At 40.0% G+C, this 19,908-nt stretch overlaps 1 protein-coding gene across 4 annotated transcripts in view; it reads left to right on the forward strand.

Annotated features, from left to right (window-relative positions):
• The window catches only part of LOC148014877 (piezo-type mechanosensitive ion channel component), a 182,066-nt gene that overhangs the window by 58,522 nt on the left and 103,636 nt on the right, over positions 1-19,908 (forward strand). For all 4 annotated transcript variants that reach the window (XR_015688441.1, XM_087665903.1, XM_087665905.1 and 1 more), the window contains 3 exons: positions 78-206; positions 17,499-17,672; positions 18,866-19,102. Coding sequence is in view for 3 of the 4 variants with exons in the window: in XM_087665903.1 (XP_087522029.1) it covers positions 78-206; positions 17,499-17,672; positions 18,866-19,102 (540 nt within the window). In the remaining variant the exon portion in view is untranslated. The remainder of the gene's footprint in view (positions 1-77; positions 207-17,498; positions 17,673-18,865; positions 19,103-19,908) is intronic.

Here is a 19,908-nt window from a genome sequence, read left to right on the forward strand (position 1 = left end):
GCCTTTTGTCAAATCTAACTTGTTAGAAGTTGGGGGGAAAACATAGAACACACGCTAAACTTTTGGTTTCCCTGCAGATCATTATGATAAGAAGATAAAGCTACTTGCAATAATGACATGGTGCATCCACAGGAGTGCACATGCCATCTCTTTATTTCTAATCTTTATCAATGGAACTAGACATGGTTTAGTAGGTGCCATTTACAGTAAGTACATTTTCTTTTCATTGTTTTGCAAGTTTGTTAAAACAATGGTACATATTTTTAGGTTAGACAATTTGGAAGGATGTATGTACTACAAGGAAAGGAAAGTCCGCTCTTGCTTGTGCACCATGAATAGATAATATTATGCAAGTTGTTTCTGCAATTTGGTGGTATTGTATTGTGTTCAATCATCATCACTATATGATCACGAGCCTTATTAGATACTTGGTCTTGGCTTTGCTCATTGGACTTAGGCTTTACTTTTAGTCGGCACAACATATTGCCACATGGTCATGATTGGATCGTATATATGTTATGCAAGGTGATCCTTTTTACCAATGATTTTGGACATGCGAGTGTTGTGACAATATGTGTTGTCTGATTATTTTCCTTTGTAGTTTGACATGCTTGCACACCTTGTCGCTCCTTTTATGCAATTTTCAGGATGACTGACTTTGCACGTTTCAATTAATGTTATCTGAAGCATTGAGTTTTTAATGATTATATGGGGCAGCTAAAAGCTTAAGTAAGAGTGGAAGCACAAGTGGAAGCAAGAGCTATGGAGGTTCAAGTAAGAGAGAGCAAGACCGGTGTGTGGGAACTCTAATAGTCATTATGTGTGACTTGCCTTTCCTTATTCTATAGGAAGAATAAAAATAAAATGATGGTGATAGGTGGTTGCCACTTGTAGTATATAGGTGTGCGGGTGGTAAGTACAAGTAAATATAGGCGGCTAGGCATATGTGGCCTTTAACCCCCAAAAAACTTCCACTTAAAGGAAAATGTGGCTGTGTGTGGAAAAAGCAAGAAAAAAGTGGCAAAGTGTACATAGGAATACAATATGATACGGGATAGACATCATCACATCCTACACCCATTACCTTTCTAAGGAAGGTATAACGTTGTATTGGGGGACTTTAAGTGAGTAGATCTGCAAGATTCTCGTTAGTCGAGACCTTGACTAGCTCTATTTGCTTGTCCTCAAACAATCACCTCTCTAATGAAGTGATAACGGATGCCAATGTACTTAGTCTTCGCATGAAAGATTGGATTACGTGCCAATTGAATGGCACTCATAGAGTTTGAATGCAATGTAGGAGTCATAGTCATATCAAGGTCTTGCACCAGATGACCTAATCATAGGGGCTCCTTGCAAGCCTCAGTGGTTGTAATGTACTTTGCCTTGGTAGTAGACAAGGTTGTGCATCTTTGCACCTTGGACATCTAAGAAATAGCACCTCGAGCAAAGGTAAAGTCATGGCGAGAGGTGAACTTCCTACTATGTGCATGCCCTGTATAATTAGAGTTTGTGTAAGCCATGACTTTAGTATCTTGGCTACCATAGCAAATGCATATATCTATAGTGCCCTACATATGGAATTGCTCAAGGACTTTGTAAGTGTACTCATTTTGTGACAAGTAGAGGAGTCCCTTAGAATGATTGTGTGTAATGCATATACCAAGTATATGAGAGCATATCTCATATCCTTAATCTCAAAGCTCATCTTGAGCTGAGTTTTCAAGGCATCCAGCTCATCATGAGCACTTCCAGCAACAATCGATATATTATCAACATATAACACCAAAATGATAAGGCTACCATCACGGGCCTTTTTCGTGTAAAGACACAGATCCATATTACCCTGGGAGTAACCCTATGAATGCATAAAGGTATCAATAATGGAGAAACTTGATAAGACATAATCAGATTTGGAGAAAGATTTTGAGACATTATGAATTGGTAATGTGCTGTCCATGTATCCTGCACAAAACCAAGCCTCCATAATACCATACCATGTGAAGAGAAACTAGGGTTTGCATAGAGAAAACATATAATGTATGACCATGAATAAAACACACAAACTTAGATAGTAACACAATAAACACAAGCCCTAAACGCAAAACTCAAAACTCAAAATGCAAAAACACAAACACAAATACAAACAGAGATAGAAGAGAACTTTGAAGTACATGATTCAATGCTGTAAATGAGTAATGGAAGAGTGTACTGAATGCTCAAGGGTAGAGCAGTGAATGATGTCAAAGAATGACGTCCATTGGATGTCAAGAAATGATGGAGCAAATAGAGAGACAATAGGGTTTGCAGGGAGAAACATAGTGTGTATGGCAAATATTGAGAGAGGAGAAACTCAGATGAACAAGATGATCAAGGACTGAAACAATGAAGTGATCCCAATACAAGGGTGTCGTAGCATGAAAGATCCCCCGGAGCAGGGAGACTACCAAAGAAGCCTCTGAGTCTACAAATGCAGGGATGATGAGGTATCAATTGGAGTAGGGAGATTGCTGTCGAAGAGGAGCCTCTAAATCTGCAATGGAAGGATGAAGATTGGTGATTGCTGGAGTAGGTAGACTGCCATTGAAGGGTGAGGAGCCTTTGAGTCTGCAAACACAGACACCAACTATTGGGGAGTGATGCTGGAGGTGAAGGAAGAGTTAGAAGCTGAAAATGCAAATGTATTAGCCTTTGATGATGAAACCCTAGTCACAAATGTTTGAGCGTGGAAAGTTGACGCTAGATGATGATGCAGACGCTAGGTGAAAGGACCTCCAAGGCAGCCAAACACAAGGATGGATTATCACTTGAAAGAGAAGATCTAACTCCAGGCAGGTGGATGTTAATGCTAGTAGGTGTGAGCACCAAACACAAAAGGGGAAAGGGCTTTGGAAGTTGTTGCCAATGTGTGGATGATGATGCCAATAGAGAAGGTGAAGCTTGCCATCATAAATGTGACCTTGTGGAGGAAGGAGACTATCGCTTGGCAATAGGGATGGTGGAAGGAGAGGAGAGAGAGAGAGAGAGAGAGAAGAGATGAAGGTCTCATGAATAAAAGAACGGTGGTGAGTACAGGTGAAGAATGAATGGGAGGTGCCGATTATATAGGCATGAATAGTCTTCTTGAGTCTCACCCATTGAAGTCTCTCAAATGACGCTCCGACACTCTTGGAAAACCCTAGAAAGCCTTTTTGGGATTGGAAACTCAAACCAAAAATAGGAATGAAGGAGGAAAATTGTATAGAATGATGTGGTTTCTCAACACTAGAGACGGATTTGGAGTGTTGTAACTACTAGTTGGAGCTGAGAGAGTGTTGAATGTGGAAGGGCATCAAGCTGGTCACCAAAATGCAGTAGTCTAGAGGCTGAAATCTGATATACACAATAGGGTACCACTTGAACAAGCTGAGAATTGCTCACCAAAATGCAACAACCTAGAGGCTGAAATTTGATGAATGCAGAGTAGGCTAACAACCAATCACTTGAGGTGGAGAACTATCAGGCTATAGCAAGAGAGGTGTGTGCTAATGTAGGTGGCCTGCTAGACAACAAAAATGCAAGTACTGCAACAATTGCATGGCACTAGATGATGAAAACACGGGCTGATTAGGTGCTACGACGATGTAGTAGATGGAGGCCTCTAGACAATAAGGTGATGTTTGGAAATAGGTTGCGTGGGGTTGGATGGTGATGGTTAGCAGTCGGTGATGGTTGAACGTAGGAGGTTTGTCTATTTATAGATGCAAAAGGATTCTCCCAAATTAGGGTTTTGTAAGGGACATAGAAGGTGCCTCTAATCTCTGATGGTCAAGGGAGAGTAGGTTGTTCAAGCACCTAGTAGAGTGAGGTAGCACATGTGTGCCACGTCTTTGGAGAGGTAATAGGGATATGGGCTTTGGGCCTCCTAAAATTCCTTCCACATCACCTTGCTATCTTGCTCCAAGAATAGTTGTCAGGACTTATCCTCTAACTTGGCCAAGTATGCCCTCTTCTTTCTCCTCACTAGGCAGCGAAAGATAGGCTCCTTGTGCTTCCTCTTGTTGGAGGTGAGTTTAAGTTTCTTTTCTTTTTGCATTGTACTGGGTATTGTATGGGACATTCTTCTTTGAAGGGGTGAGACGAGGGTGAGTGTGTAGGGAAACGCATAATAGCCGAGGTATGGAGTGTGGAAGCTTATCCATAGCTTTACTGGAGCTATGCTCTAGCAGGTCACCCACCACTAGAGCTGACAGTGGGCTATATGGCTGATTTTGTCATACAGACAGATCATCAAACCTAGTGATATTTTCTTAGTAAAGACTAAATTTTTTGAAAAGGCATATGCTGTGGGCTAGCTTCTTATTCATATTTCACTTCCAGATAGTGCATGTGGAGGGTAAAAAAAATGTTGTGGTTGATGCATTGTCTAGGAAAGCAAGTGGTAGGTAAAAAGAATGTTCTAGAAGATTGCAGTCATTCGGTTATTGCCTAAGGTCTCCTACCTCTTTGAAATGGGTCTCCCACCTCTTTGAAACAATGGAGACCCATTTTTGTTATGGGCTCTTTATACAAAATCTTCTCAAAAGTCATTGCCAATAGATTGTAGAAAGTATTTCTGCATTTGGTTCATCCACGTCAATACGGTTTCAAAGGGTCGGAATATAATGCACAACATTTTGAATGTTCAACTGGGGATTGACTTTGCAAAAGCTTCAGGCCAGCAGATTGTTATGATTCAACTTGATATTGAAAAGGCATTTGATCATGTAAGCTGGTCCTTTTTGAAGCAACTAATGTTCACCATGGGGTTTGGGCCACGTATGGTTTTTCTTGTGGATACTATTGGTCAGGGGGAAGTGGCCCGTATTGCACTTAATGGAGGGATCATTGATCAAATTTCCTTACCTCGGTCCCTTTGGCAAGATTGTTCTCTTAGCCCTTTGTTGTTTGCATTGGCCACTCACTTAATGCTTTCTTTGTTGGATAAGTTGGCCAATCAAGGTGAGATCGTTGGTTTGTCTCTTCCCAGTGGGGTCCAACTTGTGGGTCAATCTATGGCAAATGACTCCTACATGTTTCTTAAGGTAGATCGCTCGAATGTTGATCGGGCAATGCTAGCGTGGAAACTTTTTGCTATGGCATTGGGACTCCATATTAATGCTTAGAAATCCACTTTGCTCTCTTGTATGGAGAATGATTTGCAGGCTTTGGGTTGGAATGGTATTGTGATCCCTAAGGGAAATATAAAACAGACATTTGGGTTATCCTAGTGGGGTGGAGGTAGCTCCTCGTGCGGTGTTGGATTGGATGGCATCCTGTATTCATGATCAGTTATCATCAAATGGTGGAGGCCAAGAGATGGGTCACGGATAAGGCTAATAAAGTATGGCATACTCGGGATAGCAAAAAGAAGTGGCAGGATAGATTTATGCAACTCTGGAAATCTAAGGTTTTGTATCAAGGAAAAGTGTTTATATGGAGGCTACTTATTGGGGCTCTTCCTATTGGGAATGTGCTGCGTACTCGCAAGATCTGTGCTGGTTGATGTGTATTTTGTACTACATGTGATGAGATAGTGCTTCATCTTTTTGTCTCCTGCCTTGTTGCAAGACATATTTGGAGTTTTGTTTTCCGTGTATGGTTCTCCTTGACTCAGCACCGGATATTAGCTCGTTCGTGGATTATGGGAAAGATGACCTCCATGACCTCTTTGCGTTTAGATTATTCTTGTCTATTCCATTTCCTTAGATGGATTGCCTTGTGGCATGTTTGATGTACTTGGAATGTTTTCATTTTTGATTCAGTATGTGGCATTCATGGTCATGTGGACCGAATTCGTGGTTTAGTGTTGTGGCAAATCTACTCTATGGTGTTTGCTGATCTGGTTCTTCCTGACATTCTTGCTCCATGGCTGGATATTGTTCGCTCCACACCAATCGTCCTTTTGTTAGAGTCCATGTAGACTTTCCTCTATGTTTGTTATTTTTTATGTTGACTTGATGGTCTGATGTAAATATTTACTACTTAATTCAATTACCTTCATGAAAATTAAAAAAAGAATGTTGTGGATACATTGTCTAGAAAAGCACATGTTTCAATAGTGTCTATAGCATATCATCATGAACTAGATGAGTTGACTATAATATGTCGAGGATGGGGACTTTGCTAGAGTCATGATTTGTCATTATATGGTCAATACCATTAGTACTATATTCTCAGATAGACCTTTCTTATGATGCATGTTCAGTTATGTGTCACAAAGCAGCTAAGGGCGAAGGTTATGGTTGAAATCATAGAACCAGGAAATGCCCTGAAACGCCCCTTAATAGATCCGGAAACACCAAAATGTGTGGAGGACTCGAAACACCTTTCCTTGTTCGAAACATTTCCCCTATGGAGAAATAGCTGCTATGTGGCGTTTCCCCTTGGGGAAACATTTCCGTTCGCCTCGTTTTCCAACAAGCTTGAAACGTTTTCAACAAAATGTAGTATATACTTTACACTTTGAACGTAGCATTATTAATTGTCATGTTATTTACGGTTGTTAAGCTTATCATTATTAAACGTTATGTTCTTTATGATTTAAATGTTGCATTTAAAGCATTATTAATCTCATGTTCTTTGTTCTATTTAATTGCCATGTTCTTTAAGTGTTATTAAAGTTTTATTGTTAAATGTTTACTGTTTTAATGTAACGTTTTCTTTAAAACTCATAATGTTAAATAGTTGTTTAATATTTAATATTTAAATGTTAAATTTTTCATCAATTACTTAAATAATTAAATATTTAATGTTTAATTATTTAAAACGATTAAGCTTAGAGTCATTTCTATTCATTTCAACTTTCTTCACTAATGAGGAGGACGAGAATGAATAGGATTTGCTTACAACAACTAAAGACTATGACATGGTTGAGGCAGAGGGAGATAGAGAGGAAGAGGAACTAAGAGATGATAATTAGTCATCACTCACCCTCTTGTATGGTTGTGCACTTACTTACAATTGTTCTTTCTTTGCAATCAACATATTAATTATGTGTCAAAATCCATGTATGCGTCAGAAAGCTCCTTTGAGCTTACGCCTTTTGTAGACCAAGTTAAATTAGAAAGCTTTGATTTTGAGTATGAAACTTGTATTATAAGTTTTAGCTTCTAAGCACCTAGACTCTAAGCCCTCCCACCCTTGGTCCTTGTCGCCTGGCTGTATGACGTGGCGTTTTTGTTTCACCCTCCTTGAAATTTACCATTTTGGTTTCCGTTTCCGTTTCCTTGTTTCCTTCAACTATGGTTGAAAGTCATGCATTGTTGCATGTAAGGCATTGTGATATTGATGCTATAGTTAAAGCAATTGAGAGTTTCTTTTATTGGCCAACTTTGAGATATGATATGGAGCACTTTGTACACATATGCATAGGATGTGAGAAGGAATTTTGATTGACAAATGGCATCAAGTTCGTAACAGCCCTTGCTTATTTTTAATGGATCGTGGGACAACATAGCTATGGATTTTATCTTTGATCTTTCTAGGACACCTATAGGAAATGATAGCACATGGATCATTATTTGTAGGTCTAGCTAACATGCTCCTTTCACTTTGGTGAGGAAAAAGATAATTTAAATCACATGGCAAGTTTGTTTATACAGAATATCTTTAAAGATCATGGCATGCCATAGTCTATTGTGAGTGACAAGAATCCTTACATGTGAGTTTGTTTTAAAGAGGTAATTTCGAGAACATTGATATGGCCCTAAAGTTCTCATCCTCTTTTCATTCACACATAGATGGATAGTCCGAAGAAGCAAATGTTGTTCTCTTAGATTCTTTGAAATGCTACGTGTCTTAGCATAAGACTAAATGGGCATAGTTTTTACCGCTTGTGGAACATGCTTGCAATAACATGGTGTATAGTTCCACTGACAAGGCTTCATTTGAGATTGTGAAAAGGGGGAACAAAGTCCCTCCCATTTTGTATACAAAGGAAGTAAGTCCCTCCCGTCTTTGAGGCCGCTAAGTATGTCGAGAGTATGGATGAAGCTTTAGTAAAGTAAAGGTAGCTCTCCAAAAGACTCGAGCAAAGCAAAAGAAAGCAGTTGATCCATCACCATAGAGCTTTGATACTTCTAGAAGGGTAATTGGATCTTGTTACACTTTGACAAGGCTAGGCTAAAGACCATCTTTTCCCTAAACTCAGTATGAGATATGATGGACATTTTCAAGTGTTGCAAAGGATCATCGCTTATGGTTTAAAGCTATGTGATCATTTGATATTGTGGAATGGGGGAAGAAAATTCCTCCCATTTTCCATACAAAGCATACTAACTTTGAGATCGACAAGTATGTCAAGAGTATGGATCAAGCTTATGCTAAAGTAAAGATAGCTCTCCAAAAGAATCCAACAAAGCAAAATAAAATAAGTGATGTCACCGTAGAGCTTTGATATTTTTAGATGAGTGATTGATTCACAATGTTTTTCTTATGGGTCTAATTAGGCATTTTTTATGGTGATGTGCATGAGGATATTAATTATGTGATGTAGTGAGAGGTTAAGGACTTGATGAAATGTTGGTTCATGAGCAGATTTTGACACATAGGGAAAGGAAGGTCAAGGATAACATTTCTTGTCATATTTTTGCGAAGTCTCAAAATTATTCACTACTCGATTTGAAATGGATGGAGAAGGGTGGTTTGATGCATTTATCTTATTTGTTTACAGCCTTACCTTGATGCTTTTTAATTGGAGCAAATTGTTGAGGGCTTGGTCAAGGCTAGCAGAGCATGGATTTGGAGCATTACTTGATGCTTAAGAGGGGGGTGAATCTTCTACTTCTTTGGTATAGATATACTCTATATCTAGAGGTTGTTTGGGGATCTTTCAAATTCCATATAGGGACTTGTATGATCAACCTATTAGATACTTTTGTTTTTATAGTTTTAGAGGCTAGGCACTTTAAAGTGTTCTTAAATCTTTCTTAAAAGGCATTATCCATTGTGAGGAGCTTAGCTTCCTTTCAATCAAATATCGTAAGTGTATGTGAGAGCGGTTCAAAGTGGAGTCCTTTTTCGTGGTCCAAAAAAGGCTATAATATTGGGTGACTTTGAAGGCCTTTAGAATCATGTATCTTCTTGCATATTGTAATCCTTGTTAGTTGATCTTGGGAAGAGGGTTGCATCTCTTGGACTTAAGAATGTATGAGAGGGGACTCACCTTTGTTGGGTATTTCACTCACGTCTCACTTACGCCTACACTCACATAGGAGTGTCGGTGATCAGTAGGACATTGGGGCACTTTCTACTCTCGGTAGGAGAGGTTTTTTCTCCCAGACTTATGGTATTATTTCGTATGTGCTTATGACACACACTTACGGGCACTTACCGTGTTCGGGTGTGAACACCTTCCTACAACCCTAAGGTTTAAGGGTTGTATCTTGTACTTTGAGTTTACACTCTTTCAGTCCAATTGCATTGGGTGTCGTGCTTCACTCTCTACTGTCTATTGTTTTTCTGTGTTGAGCTTCGATCCTATCCTCCCTCACATTTGGTATCAGAGCATTGGCTCTGTTCAGTTGAGGTTCCGTTCAACTCGGCTCTGCTCAGCCTTTGGGAGCTTCTGGCTCAGTCTGACTTTGCCCCCCCCCCCCCCCCCAACCACTCGTCAGATTCACCACGACCTGCAACAGCTCAACCTGCTTCCTGGAGCCGCCTAACCTCGCCCCTGCAACTTCTTGCCTTGTGACCTGCGGCCGCCTCGAATAGCGCCAGTCTTCTCCCTCTCGCTAAGACTCTACCTGGGCCCTTGCCTACTCAGCCATTCTTGTTTGACCACGCCGCTCCAGCCTTCTGCGCCCGCTCCCTAGTCTCCAAACGCCCCTATGGTGTTGTGCCAGTTCTGCCTACTGTGTTGCCTCCTTGTACCACCTGACACCTGGAGGAAGTTGCTTCCTACCTTGCACCGCGTTGCCTGCCTAGCGCCCTTCCTGCCAGCGCTGCTAGCTCCAGCTCGCCCGATGTCCAACGCTAGCCCGCTAGTCGTCAATCATCGCTAACTCAGACCCGTTATTTTTATGGTTTTTTTTTAATTTTTAATTTCCTGCAATTCTTCCTGGAAGCAGCGGTTCCCACGCCACAAGCACAGAATTCAGGATACATGTCGGGGACACGGTTGATGCAAATTTCTGGGCACATTCATAAATTTTTTTGGAGCTTTTATGTTTACTGGAAACATTGGCATACATAGTGCAGTTACAGTCACTGATAGATTGTTTTGACAAACCTGAGGCAAGAAAATTTGGGGATTTTGCTGGTACAGTGTTGCTAAACACTGATTGCACGTTGGACTGCGTGCATAACAGATAGTTTTGACAGAGTGCACCTCTGTACACTAATTGTAGAAAGTTATTTCTTGCAATTTTTGGAAATTTTCAGATTTCTAGTGTAGTCCTGCTTCGACATTGCTCTTTTGCATTTTTTGGTAATTGAAAATCATGGCAAATCAGGGAGGAGATGTTTTCACCTATGTATCCAAGGAGGATAGATTGGATGGAAATAACTATTCACTTTGGTCCTTCATGATGAAGAATGTACTTGTGGCCAAAAATCATTGGGATTATGTCAGTGGAGAAGAAGCTCGATCTAGAGTTGTGGCTCTAGCTACTCATCCTCTAGGAGGACGTGCACCACGGGCACCTTAGCCTGCTCCACTTCAGCCACTTCCCCAAAGAACAGTAGCTCAAAAAGCATGGGATACACGGGATGCAGAAGCTTTGTCGCTGATTGCATTGGCAGTTCAACGGTCAATCATCCCCCACATTCGTTCAGCAGCTTCTTCACGAGAAGCTTGGCTAACTTTGGAGCAGATGTTTGCAGGCAAGAATGAAACTCGCATCTCTTTCTTAAAGAAAGAGCTAGAGACATTGAAAATGGATGAAGGTGATTCTATTCAGGATCACTTGAACAAAATTCAGGACTTGCGAGAGCAACTCATGAATGTTGATGAGTACTATTCGGATGCACAGATGATATCCACCACTTTGAACTCATTACCTCCTTCGTACTTGGCTTTTCATACGGCCTTAAACCTCACCATGAGGATTGTCGCGCAGCCAATCACTTTTCTTTAGTTAGTCAGTTTGCTTCTAGAGGAGGAGCAAACACGGAGGAATAGTGGTGTGGATGCTATAGCCTCTGAGCAGGCTTTTATGGCTAGACAGAAGGGCAAAGGCAGCCAAGTGAAGAATGCTCCACAGAGTTCTGGGACTTCTGGCACATCCCAGGCAAACAAAAACAAGGGGCACGCAAGCTAAAAAGGGAAAATGCTACTATTGCAAAAAGCTAGGCCACTACATTATTGAGTGCAGAAAGCGCATTGCCAAAGAGAATAAAAAGGAGTCAGGAATGTTTGTTTCTGATGCTCCTTCCACTACTACTGAGTCCGCGTCCTTTGTTGCAGACAGGGACTGCTGTTTTTACACATGCAGTTATGACATCTCTTTCTTAAAGAAAGAGCTAGAGACATTGAAAATGGATGAAGGTGATTCTATTCAGGATCACTTGAACAAAATTCAAGATTTGCGAGAGCAACTCATGAATGTTGATGAGTACTATTCGGATGCACAAATGATATCTACCATTTTGAACTCATTACCTCCTTCGTACTTGGCTTTTCATACGCCCTTAAACCTCACCATGAGGATTGCCGTATAGCCAATCACTTTTCTTTAGTTAGTCAGTTTGCTTCTAGAGGAGGAGCATACACGGAGGAATAGTGGTGTGGATGCTATAGCCTATGAGCAGGCATTTATGGCTAGATAGAAGGGCAAAGGCAGCCAACTAAAGAATGCTCTGCAGAGCTCTGGGACTTTTGGCATATCATAGGCAACCAAAAAACAAGGGGGCACGCAAGCCAAAAAGGGCACATGCCATTATTGCAAGAAGCCAGGCCACTACATCACTGAGTGCAAAAAGTGCATTGTCAAAGAGAAGAAAAAAGAGTTACGAATGTCTGTTTCTGATACTCCTTCCACTGCAACTGAGTCCGCGTCCTTTGTTGCGGACATGGACTATTGTTTTTGCACATGCAGTTATGACACTTCTTGGGCAGATCGAGCATTCAGCTCTACTGAGGATGTAGACACTTGGTTTTTTGATAGTGGTTGTTCTAGGCATATTACATCTCGCATATATTTATTTGCATCTGTTCATGCAGCTCCAGTTGGAAAATCTGTACAGTGTGCCAACAATGCATCATACCTTGGTAGAGGTATTAGGGAGATTGTGCTCACAGCCATTGATGGCTCTATTCTCCGCCTATAGAATGCTTTTTTTTGTGCTAGGCATAAATAAGAATTTGCTCTCTATCTCTTCTTTGGCACGTTGTGGATTACAGGTCACATTTGATGATGACCGATGCATGGTGAGAGACAAAGAAAAAATGACTTTGGTCTTGATAGGCACTTTATGTCATGGGTTATACGAGTTGGATGCTCTTTCAGTTGATCAGTCAACGTATTTGACATCCACTCTTACTCCTGCTATGATACAGGCAGAGTTATGGCATGCTAGGATGGGGCATGTGAACTTTGGTAGCTTGATGCTCTTACAGCATACGCAGATGCTAGATGGATTAACTCTACTGGAGAGATCTCTTGAGCACTTGTGCGAAGGATGTATTTTGGGGAAAATGCATTGTTTTTTGTTTCCCCGTGATGTTGCTTTTCAAGCAACAACCAGGTTGCAGTTAGTGATGTATGTGGGCTATGCAGACAAAGTCATTGGGAGGATGTTACTATTTTGTGACTTTTATTGATGACTTTACTCGATTTTGCTAGGTCTACTCTTTGGTCAAAAAGTTAGAAGTGTATGATGCATTCTTGGCTTTTATTGCACTTGTTGAAAACCAATCTGGTTGTAAAATTAAGACTCTCTATTCGGACCAAGGGAGGGAATATATGTTCTCTATGCTGAATTCCTTTTTGAAGGAGAAGAGCATTGTCCATCAGTACACTACTGTTTATACTCCACATCAGAATGGGGTTGCAGAGAGAAAGAATCGGTCACTCATGGAGATGTCAAGATGTATGCTGAAGGCAAAGAGCTTGCCTCACAGTTTCTGGATGGAAGCCGTTATGTGTGCTTGCCATGTTTTGAACAGATGCACCACCAAAGCTTTGAAGAAAATTACACCTTTTGAGGCTTGGAACAGTTGGAAACCTTCTGTTGGACACTTTCATACCTTTGGATGCCTTGCATAATGCACATATTCCAAAGGTACTCAGGAAAAAGTTGGATAATAAGGCCGTTAAATGCATTTTTATGGGATATAGGAGTGAGAGCAAAGGCTACAGACTCTATGATCCTGTTTTGAAAAAGGTGATGCCTTGCATAATGCACATATTCCAAAGGTACTCAGGAAAAAGTTGGATAATAAGGCCGTTAAATGCATTTTTATGGGATATAGGAATGAGAGCAAAGGCTACAGACTCTATGATCCTGTTTTGAAAAAGGTGTTTGTTAGTAGGGATGTACTATTTGATGAAAAATCAGAATTGTCCTTGGCTGGTTTAGATACGTATCAGGCTGCCCGTGATGGATTTGAAGGGTTATTACCCATTACATTTGGTAATTCAGCTGGAGTTTCAGCAAGTGAACTCAATGTTCAGCCAGCTACTCCTTTGGAAAATGCAGAAAATCAGCCATTGGCTGATCTGAATATTCAGCAAAGTGCTGAAACTTAAATTCAGCAAGAGCTTATGCACAGTCAGGAGGTAAGACAAATGCCTAGATGGTATTTACAGACTATGAAAGATAGTCATCTGGATGCACCCATGGCTGGTCGTACTAGAAGGCAAGCTTGTATGCATGATACTGTACATACCATGGAGTTCATTATGGCAGCAAGCACCCTTGATGATGAGGAGTTTGAATGTTTTTAGGATACACAACAGAGTGTGCATTGGATGGCAGCAATGAAAGTTGAATTGGATTCTATCACTAAGAATCAAACATGGGATTTGGTGTCTTTGCCATTTGGAAAGAAAGCCATTGGAACAAAATGGGTCTACAAGCTGAAACGGAATGCAGATGGATCCATTGACAAATACAAGGCAAGGCTTGTAGCTAAAGGCTATGCACAGAAAAAAGGCATTGACTATGAGGAGACATTTGCTCCTACTTCCTGTATGACGAACCATCAGGTCTATGGTTGCTTTGGCTGCTCATTATGGATGGTCTGTGCATCAGTTGGATATTAAAACTGCATTTTTACATGGGGAACTTCATGAGGAAGTATATGTACAGCAGCCCATTGGTTTTGCAGTTAAGGGCTTGGAACACTTGGTCTGCAAGTTGAAAAAAGCTTGGAACACTTGGTTTGCAAGCTAAAAAAAGCTTTGTATGGTTTGAAACAAGCTCCTAGAGCTTGGTATGCAAAGATAGATGCTTATGTGCTTAGCCAAGGGTTCATAAACAGCTCATACGAGTCTACCCTTTACGTATGTAAAGAGGGGGGATCCATGCTGATCATTTGTCTTTATGTTTATGATCTCTTGCTTACAGGGACACATGCTGATCAGATTTCAGCATTTACACAAAATTTGCAGCAAACTTTTGACATGTCAGACTTCGGGTCTTTGCATTATTACTTGGGCATTCAGTTTATACATGATGCTAGAGGTATTGGGTTATCACAATCAAGATACATTGGTAAACTTCTTGAGAAGTTTGGCTTACAAGATTGCAAGCCAGTTTGTACACCAATGGAACCTGGACTTAAACTGTCATTATATGATGATAGTGATTTGTTTGATATACATACGTATGCTCCAGCAGTTGGATGTCTTATTTACTTATGTAACACTAGGCCAGACATACAGTTTGCAGTTTCAGCCCTGAGCAGATATATGCATCAGCCATGCATGTCACATTTGCAAGCTGCTAAGCGTGTCTTCCGTTACTTGTAGGGTACTAGATCTCTTGGATTGCTTTATGCCAAGGGGGGACCATTGCAGTTATATGCTTATAGTGATTCTGATTGGGCTGGTAATTATGATTCACATCACTCCACTAGTGGCAATTGTTTCTTTCTTGGCTTGTCTTGCATATCTTGGCTTAGTAAGAAACAATCCACTGTTGCCACATCGTCATGTGAAGCTGAATACAAGGCAGCTTTCACTACCACAGTTGAATGCGTATGGATTAGACGCTTGCTAGCTAATTTGGATGTATCTGTTACGGAGCCTACTCCTTTGTTCACCGATAGTCAGAGTGCCATTGCAGTGACGAGGTGGGTTTGTTGGGTATTTCACTCACGCCTCACTTACGCCTACGCTCACATAGGAGTGTCAGTGATCAGTAGGACACTGGGGCACTTTTTAGTCTCGGTAGGAGAGGTTTTTTTCCCCAGACTTATGGTATTATTTTGTATGTGCTTATGACACACACTTACGGGCACTTACCGTATTCAGATGTGAACACCCCTCTACAACCCTAAGGTTTAAGGGTTGCACGTTGTACTTTGAGTTTACACTCTTTTAGTCCTATTGCATTGGGTGTCGTACTTCACTCTCTATTGTCTACTGTTTTTCTGTGCTAAGCTTCGATCCTGTCCTCCCTCATAACCTTTACTGGTTATTTACCAATGTAATTACCATTTGGTAGATGTGGATTTGTACAGTTGTGATTGGTTGTGTACTAGTGCAGTGACCACCATCTTCGATAAACATTGCTAGTACATGCAGTAACACTTGTGTGATCGGTTACTTGGAAAAACACAGACACACAAACACACATATACATAAAATTGTACATTGAATAACAATACATGGAGTAAGGACGCTCTGCTTAGTTACTTAGAAACATGTATTGGTCATATAGTATGCCATGTTGGATCTTAACTGCGTGCAATCGGTGTCGCTTGCAACTCTTCACGAGGGGGATAAGCCACTAGAATGAGAAATGAACTTAATGAGTAAACTTGACCAAGGTTTTGAACGAAAAGAACCAAGATTTTTAACTTCTTGATTCATTTTAGTTAAAACTCTTGCTCAAGTTTACTTAAACCATTAAGTAAACTTGTCCAAGGTCATTCAATGATTTAAGTAAACTTGACCAAGATTTTTAACTTGTATCCCTAACTCTTCACATGTTGGCCATTTCATTGACAATGAAGGATTTGAGCATGTAGTGGACAGGTGTATAGGCTATTTGATACAAGGGTAGGACACAAGAAACAAGATGCAATGTGAGACTTTCATTAAATTGAATGTTTGCACCTTATAATCTAGTTACATTGAGAATTTTGCACAGTAGCAGCTTTTACATGCCAAATAGCCTGTTGTGAATTCAAGAAGTAGCCCCATTGTCATTAATGCAGTAAGAGGAAGATTTATGCAATCAGAAAGGTTTGTGATGCCAATTTCAGCTCTTCTTCTCCCTTCTTGACAGCCTATGCGTCATTTTTGGCTGTTGGAATCAATTTTCTGCAGTTCTCTGTGTTGTTAGCTATGGAGAATGCAAATAAAACATGTACAACATGTATGGAGGTTGGAGCGCCAGCCATTTACTTTTTCTCTAGTTTGGGAATCGATTGGATAGCTCCATGACTCCATTATCAATTGGGTATTTCTATTGGTGTTTATCTAAGTTTCATCGAAACAGGTTATTACTACATAATGAGTTGAGATCCTCTCTTTTGCTTCAAGATCTTGGGCCTTGTGCACTTTTTGGAGAACTTTGTCGCAAAAGGAAAGGGATGTTTTCACAAATTCATCATGAGGAATCCCTTTGTTTGTTAGATGAACAATGTGGGTTTGCATGGGAATTTCGCAAGACAATTGTCAAGGCAAATACTTTGCAAAATCAAGTTGAAATGCGAGCTATCATTTTTAGAGTTCGGTAAGCTGAAGTGTTCATATGCATTTTTGAAGACTCCACATTTGGTTGGAGGCCAACATTGAAGGTGACAAGGCCATTGCACACTCATGGATCAGTTGTGCCACAAGAAGTTGTTGGAGATACATCTATTTTAAAACTACTTTCGAGCATACGTCACTAATCTAAAGAAATACGGAAAGGGACACCAAGCTTTGGGGGCAACGAGTGTTAGGGGTGGAGCTTCTAGTTCCAGTTGCATGTGGATTTTTCTTACTGAATGTATTCCTATGCTCAATTAACTGTTTGTTGAAATGTTGTTTAGTGGCCTTTGGGTTCCCAAAGGCCAGTTTCACATGCCTAGTTTTACTGATTCATGTTGCAGCATTTTTGCATCCAAATGCAACTGTCCAAATTTTACAGTGGGGTTACTTAACAAACTCCATTTATCCCTGTGAGCAACACTTTTAAACAAGAAGACAAGCATATATTTGTAATAGCAAGCAATGAGCAGCTAAAATGTGAATACTTGCATTTTTGATAGAGTTGATGGACTGTCTTCCCTGCCACATTCAGTAGCCATTTATGGAATAATGTATCCTTAAGAAAATTGTACAAAATTTATGCTAACTTTATTTCTGGATTCTGTATTTCAGTGTCCTTTCTTCTGCTATATTTGCTGAGATCACAAGCAGCTGCGAAAACAAGGCATTCTTTGGTTCTTTTTTGTGAGATTCACTTTGGAGCATTGTACCTATTACAGTTGGATTTTATATCATCACGAATAATTGGAGATAACAGCTATATGAGTCAGCTACTCGGTATTGTAGGTAGGTACAACAATTTGCCTCCTTTTCCATAAGTTTGGATAGGGTTTTCATAATGGTCTCTTGGACAAGCACTTGTTTTAGAACTATGCTTGCTTTCTTTAAAAAAAGCAAGCAACTTATTCATGTAACAAAAAGAGTTAGTGTGATTGGATGAAATTTTAGTTATGCTTTTTCTTTTGGTCCTGTTTTTTTGGTCCGGGGGGGGGGGGGGGTGTAGAGGGGGAGTGCTCACTGGTAGACTTTTTTAGAAGTGTGTAAGAATTTAGATAGGTGAAATTGAAAACATATTTCTAAAAGTTCACCTCACCAATGACATTATAATATATACAGAACCCTATAAACAATGACAATAGAGTAAATGGGAGAAAGTACTATAAAATGGGCTTAGGTTTTTCCTGTCTTTTTTTTCCAAACAAAAAGCAGGTCTATTAATAACACCTCAGGAAACCCCCCGAGGTAAGATACAAAGTACAAAATAAGGCCTATAATGGGCTGCTAAAGTACATCATAAATACAGTGGCTGGGTAAACAATCAGTTAGTTAGGCTGTAATCCAAACCATTTGTTGCCCCAACATCGCTTTTGCATGATATCAGTTATCGGGCTTTGTTTTGAATGAGTTGAAGCACTTTTGACTCTATTTGGCAATTCTAAATGGCCCATTCCTTAATCCAGCTACCTGTGTTGCCAGGTTCTAAACATGTTAATGGCAATGTCTCTCTCTCTCTCTCTCTCTCTCTATCTCTCTCTTTCTATATATATATATATATAGAGTAGATCTCAGTTTGAAAATCTATAACTTGTGTTTCCTTAAATTGTTCATAATTTGGGTACTATTGAAGCTATGATACTTGCATATAGGGGTAACAGTCTTTCCTAAAGAGAGTGCTCATATAAGGAAAGGGAAAAATAGAAGTCAGCCACAAAATTGAGGGCCCAGTATAGGCTTCACGAATTGCCTAAGTTACTCAGATTATTAGATACCATTTAAAAAGTACTCAGATTATTAGATACCATTTAAAAAGTACTCAGATTGCTAATTTTAGTCTCCAATTCCAATAACTTAACACAACCTTTTTGTCCAAGATTGAGTATAATCCTTTTCTAAGATTAAATATATAGATGCATTGTTAAATTAGTTTTGTACATTTGGTAGAAGGATACATTTATCTCTAACTTTTTAGATTTCCACAGGTGTTTCTAACGAGTCCAGCCCAAATGATTTCTTGATGATTGCTTCACTACTGGTTTTTTCTGCTCTTCAAAATCATGGACTGGGGCTTCTTTTATCAATTGCGACGTTTGTGGAAAAAAGCCAGTTGCCCCCTCTAGGGTTTGAAATTTTGAGGAGTACAAATGGGGTGCCCGTATTAGTCTTTGTCTGTGCAGCAGAGAAGCTTGACTATTTCAATCATGATGGCAATGTGACTGGTAGTCTTTTACATTCATGATTGTTGTGTTTGTTTTGAGATTCTAAGGTGTCCAACTACTTTTCAATGCTGCTGCAATACTTCTCCTTGAAGATAAGTTTTAGGAATGTTAATGAATAAGGTTCCAAGTAGATATAATCCTAAACATGTCAAAGGTCTATGAAGGATTGCAAAACTGTACCCCAGTAGGTATATGCCTGAAACGATGTATCTTCCAAAAAAGCATGATTTTTTTGGCCCCAAATGGTTCACAAAGCGCAAAATCTGACGTAATGAAAGAAAAGGGAATGTTGGGACAGCCTTTTTGAAAATCAGAATACCCAGGATTTACCCAAATCTTTGAGCTGGAAATCTGCCTAGTGTTGACCGAGAAAGTTAATCTTAGAAGACCTTAGTTGTAAGACAGCATGATAAATGTTACACTGTCTCATCAGCATGCAGACGACTCAAACAATGGTTAGAGGCCATGCCAAGAGGATAAATATGACATGCAGCAGGAAAAGGTAACACCTGATCCTCATCTTCCATGACATCAACAATGTATCTGATACCCGAGTTCAGAAAATTATAAGCTTTTTCTGGTTCTTGCAAGGCTACAGGTTCTTGAAATACTGCAGTCCAATGAACTTTCCTTGGGAAAGGATTACCTTGTGATAGTGATCTGCCAGACTATTGAGAGCACGCTTCTCCAATCTTGTATCAAAATGAGTGGAATATAGACAGGCAGGAATTTCACTCTCAAATTTCCCTAGAACCACTTCCTAGTGATTTATAATCAAATGCCCACATGTGGTAGTTCTCATATTA

This window comes from Lygodium microphyllum, chromosome 24 (genome assembly GCF_053477565.2).
Source record: "Lygodium microphyllum isolate KBCC chromosome 24, Lygodium_microphyllum_v1.1.10, whole genome shotgun sequence".
In the NCBI taxonomy this organism is placed as follows: Eukaryota; Viridiplantae; Streptophyta; class Polypodiopsida; order Schizaeales; family Lygodiaceae; genus Lygodium; species Lygodium microphyllum.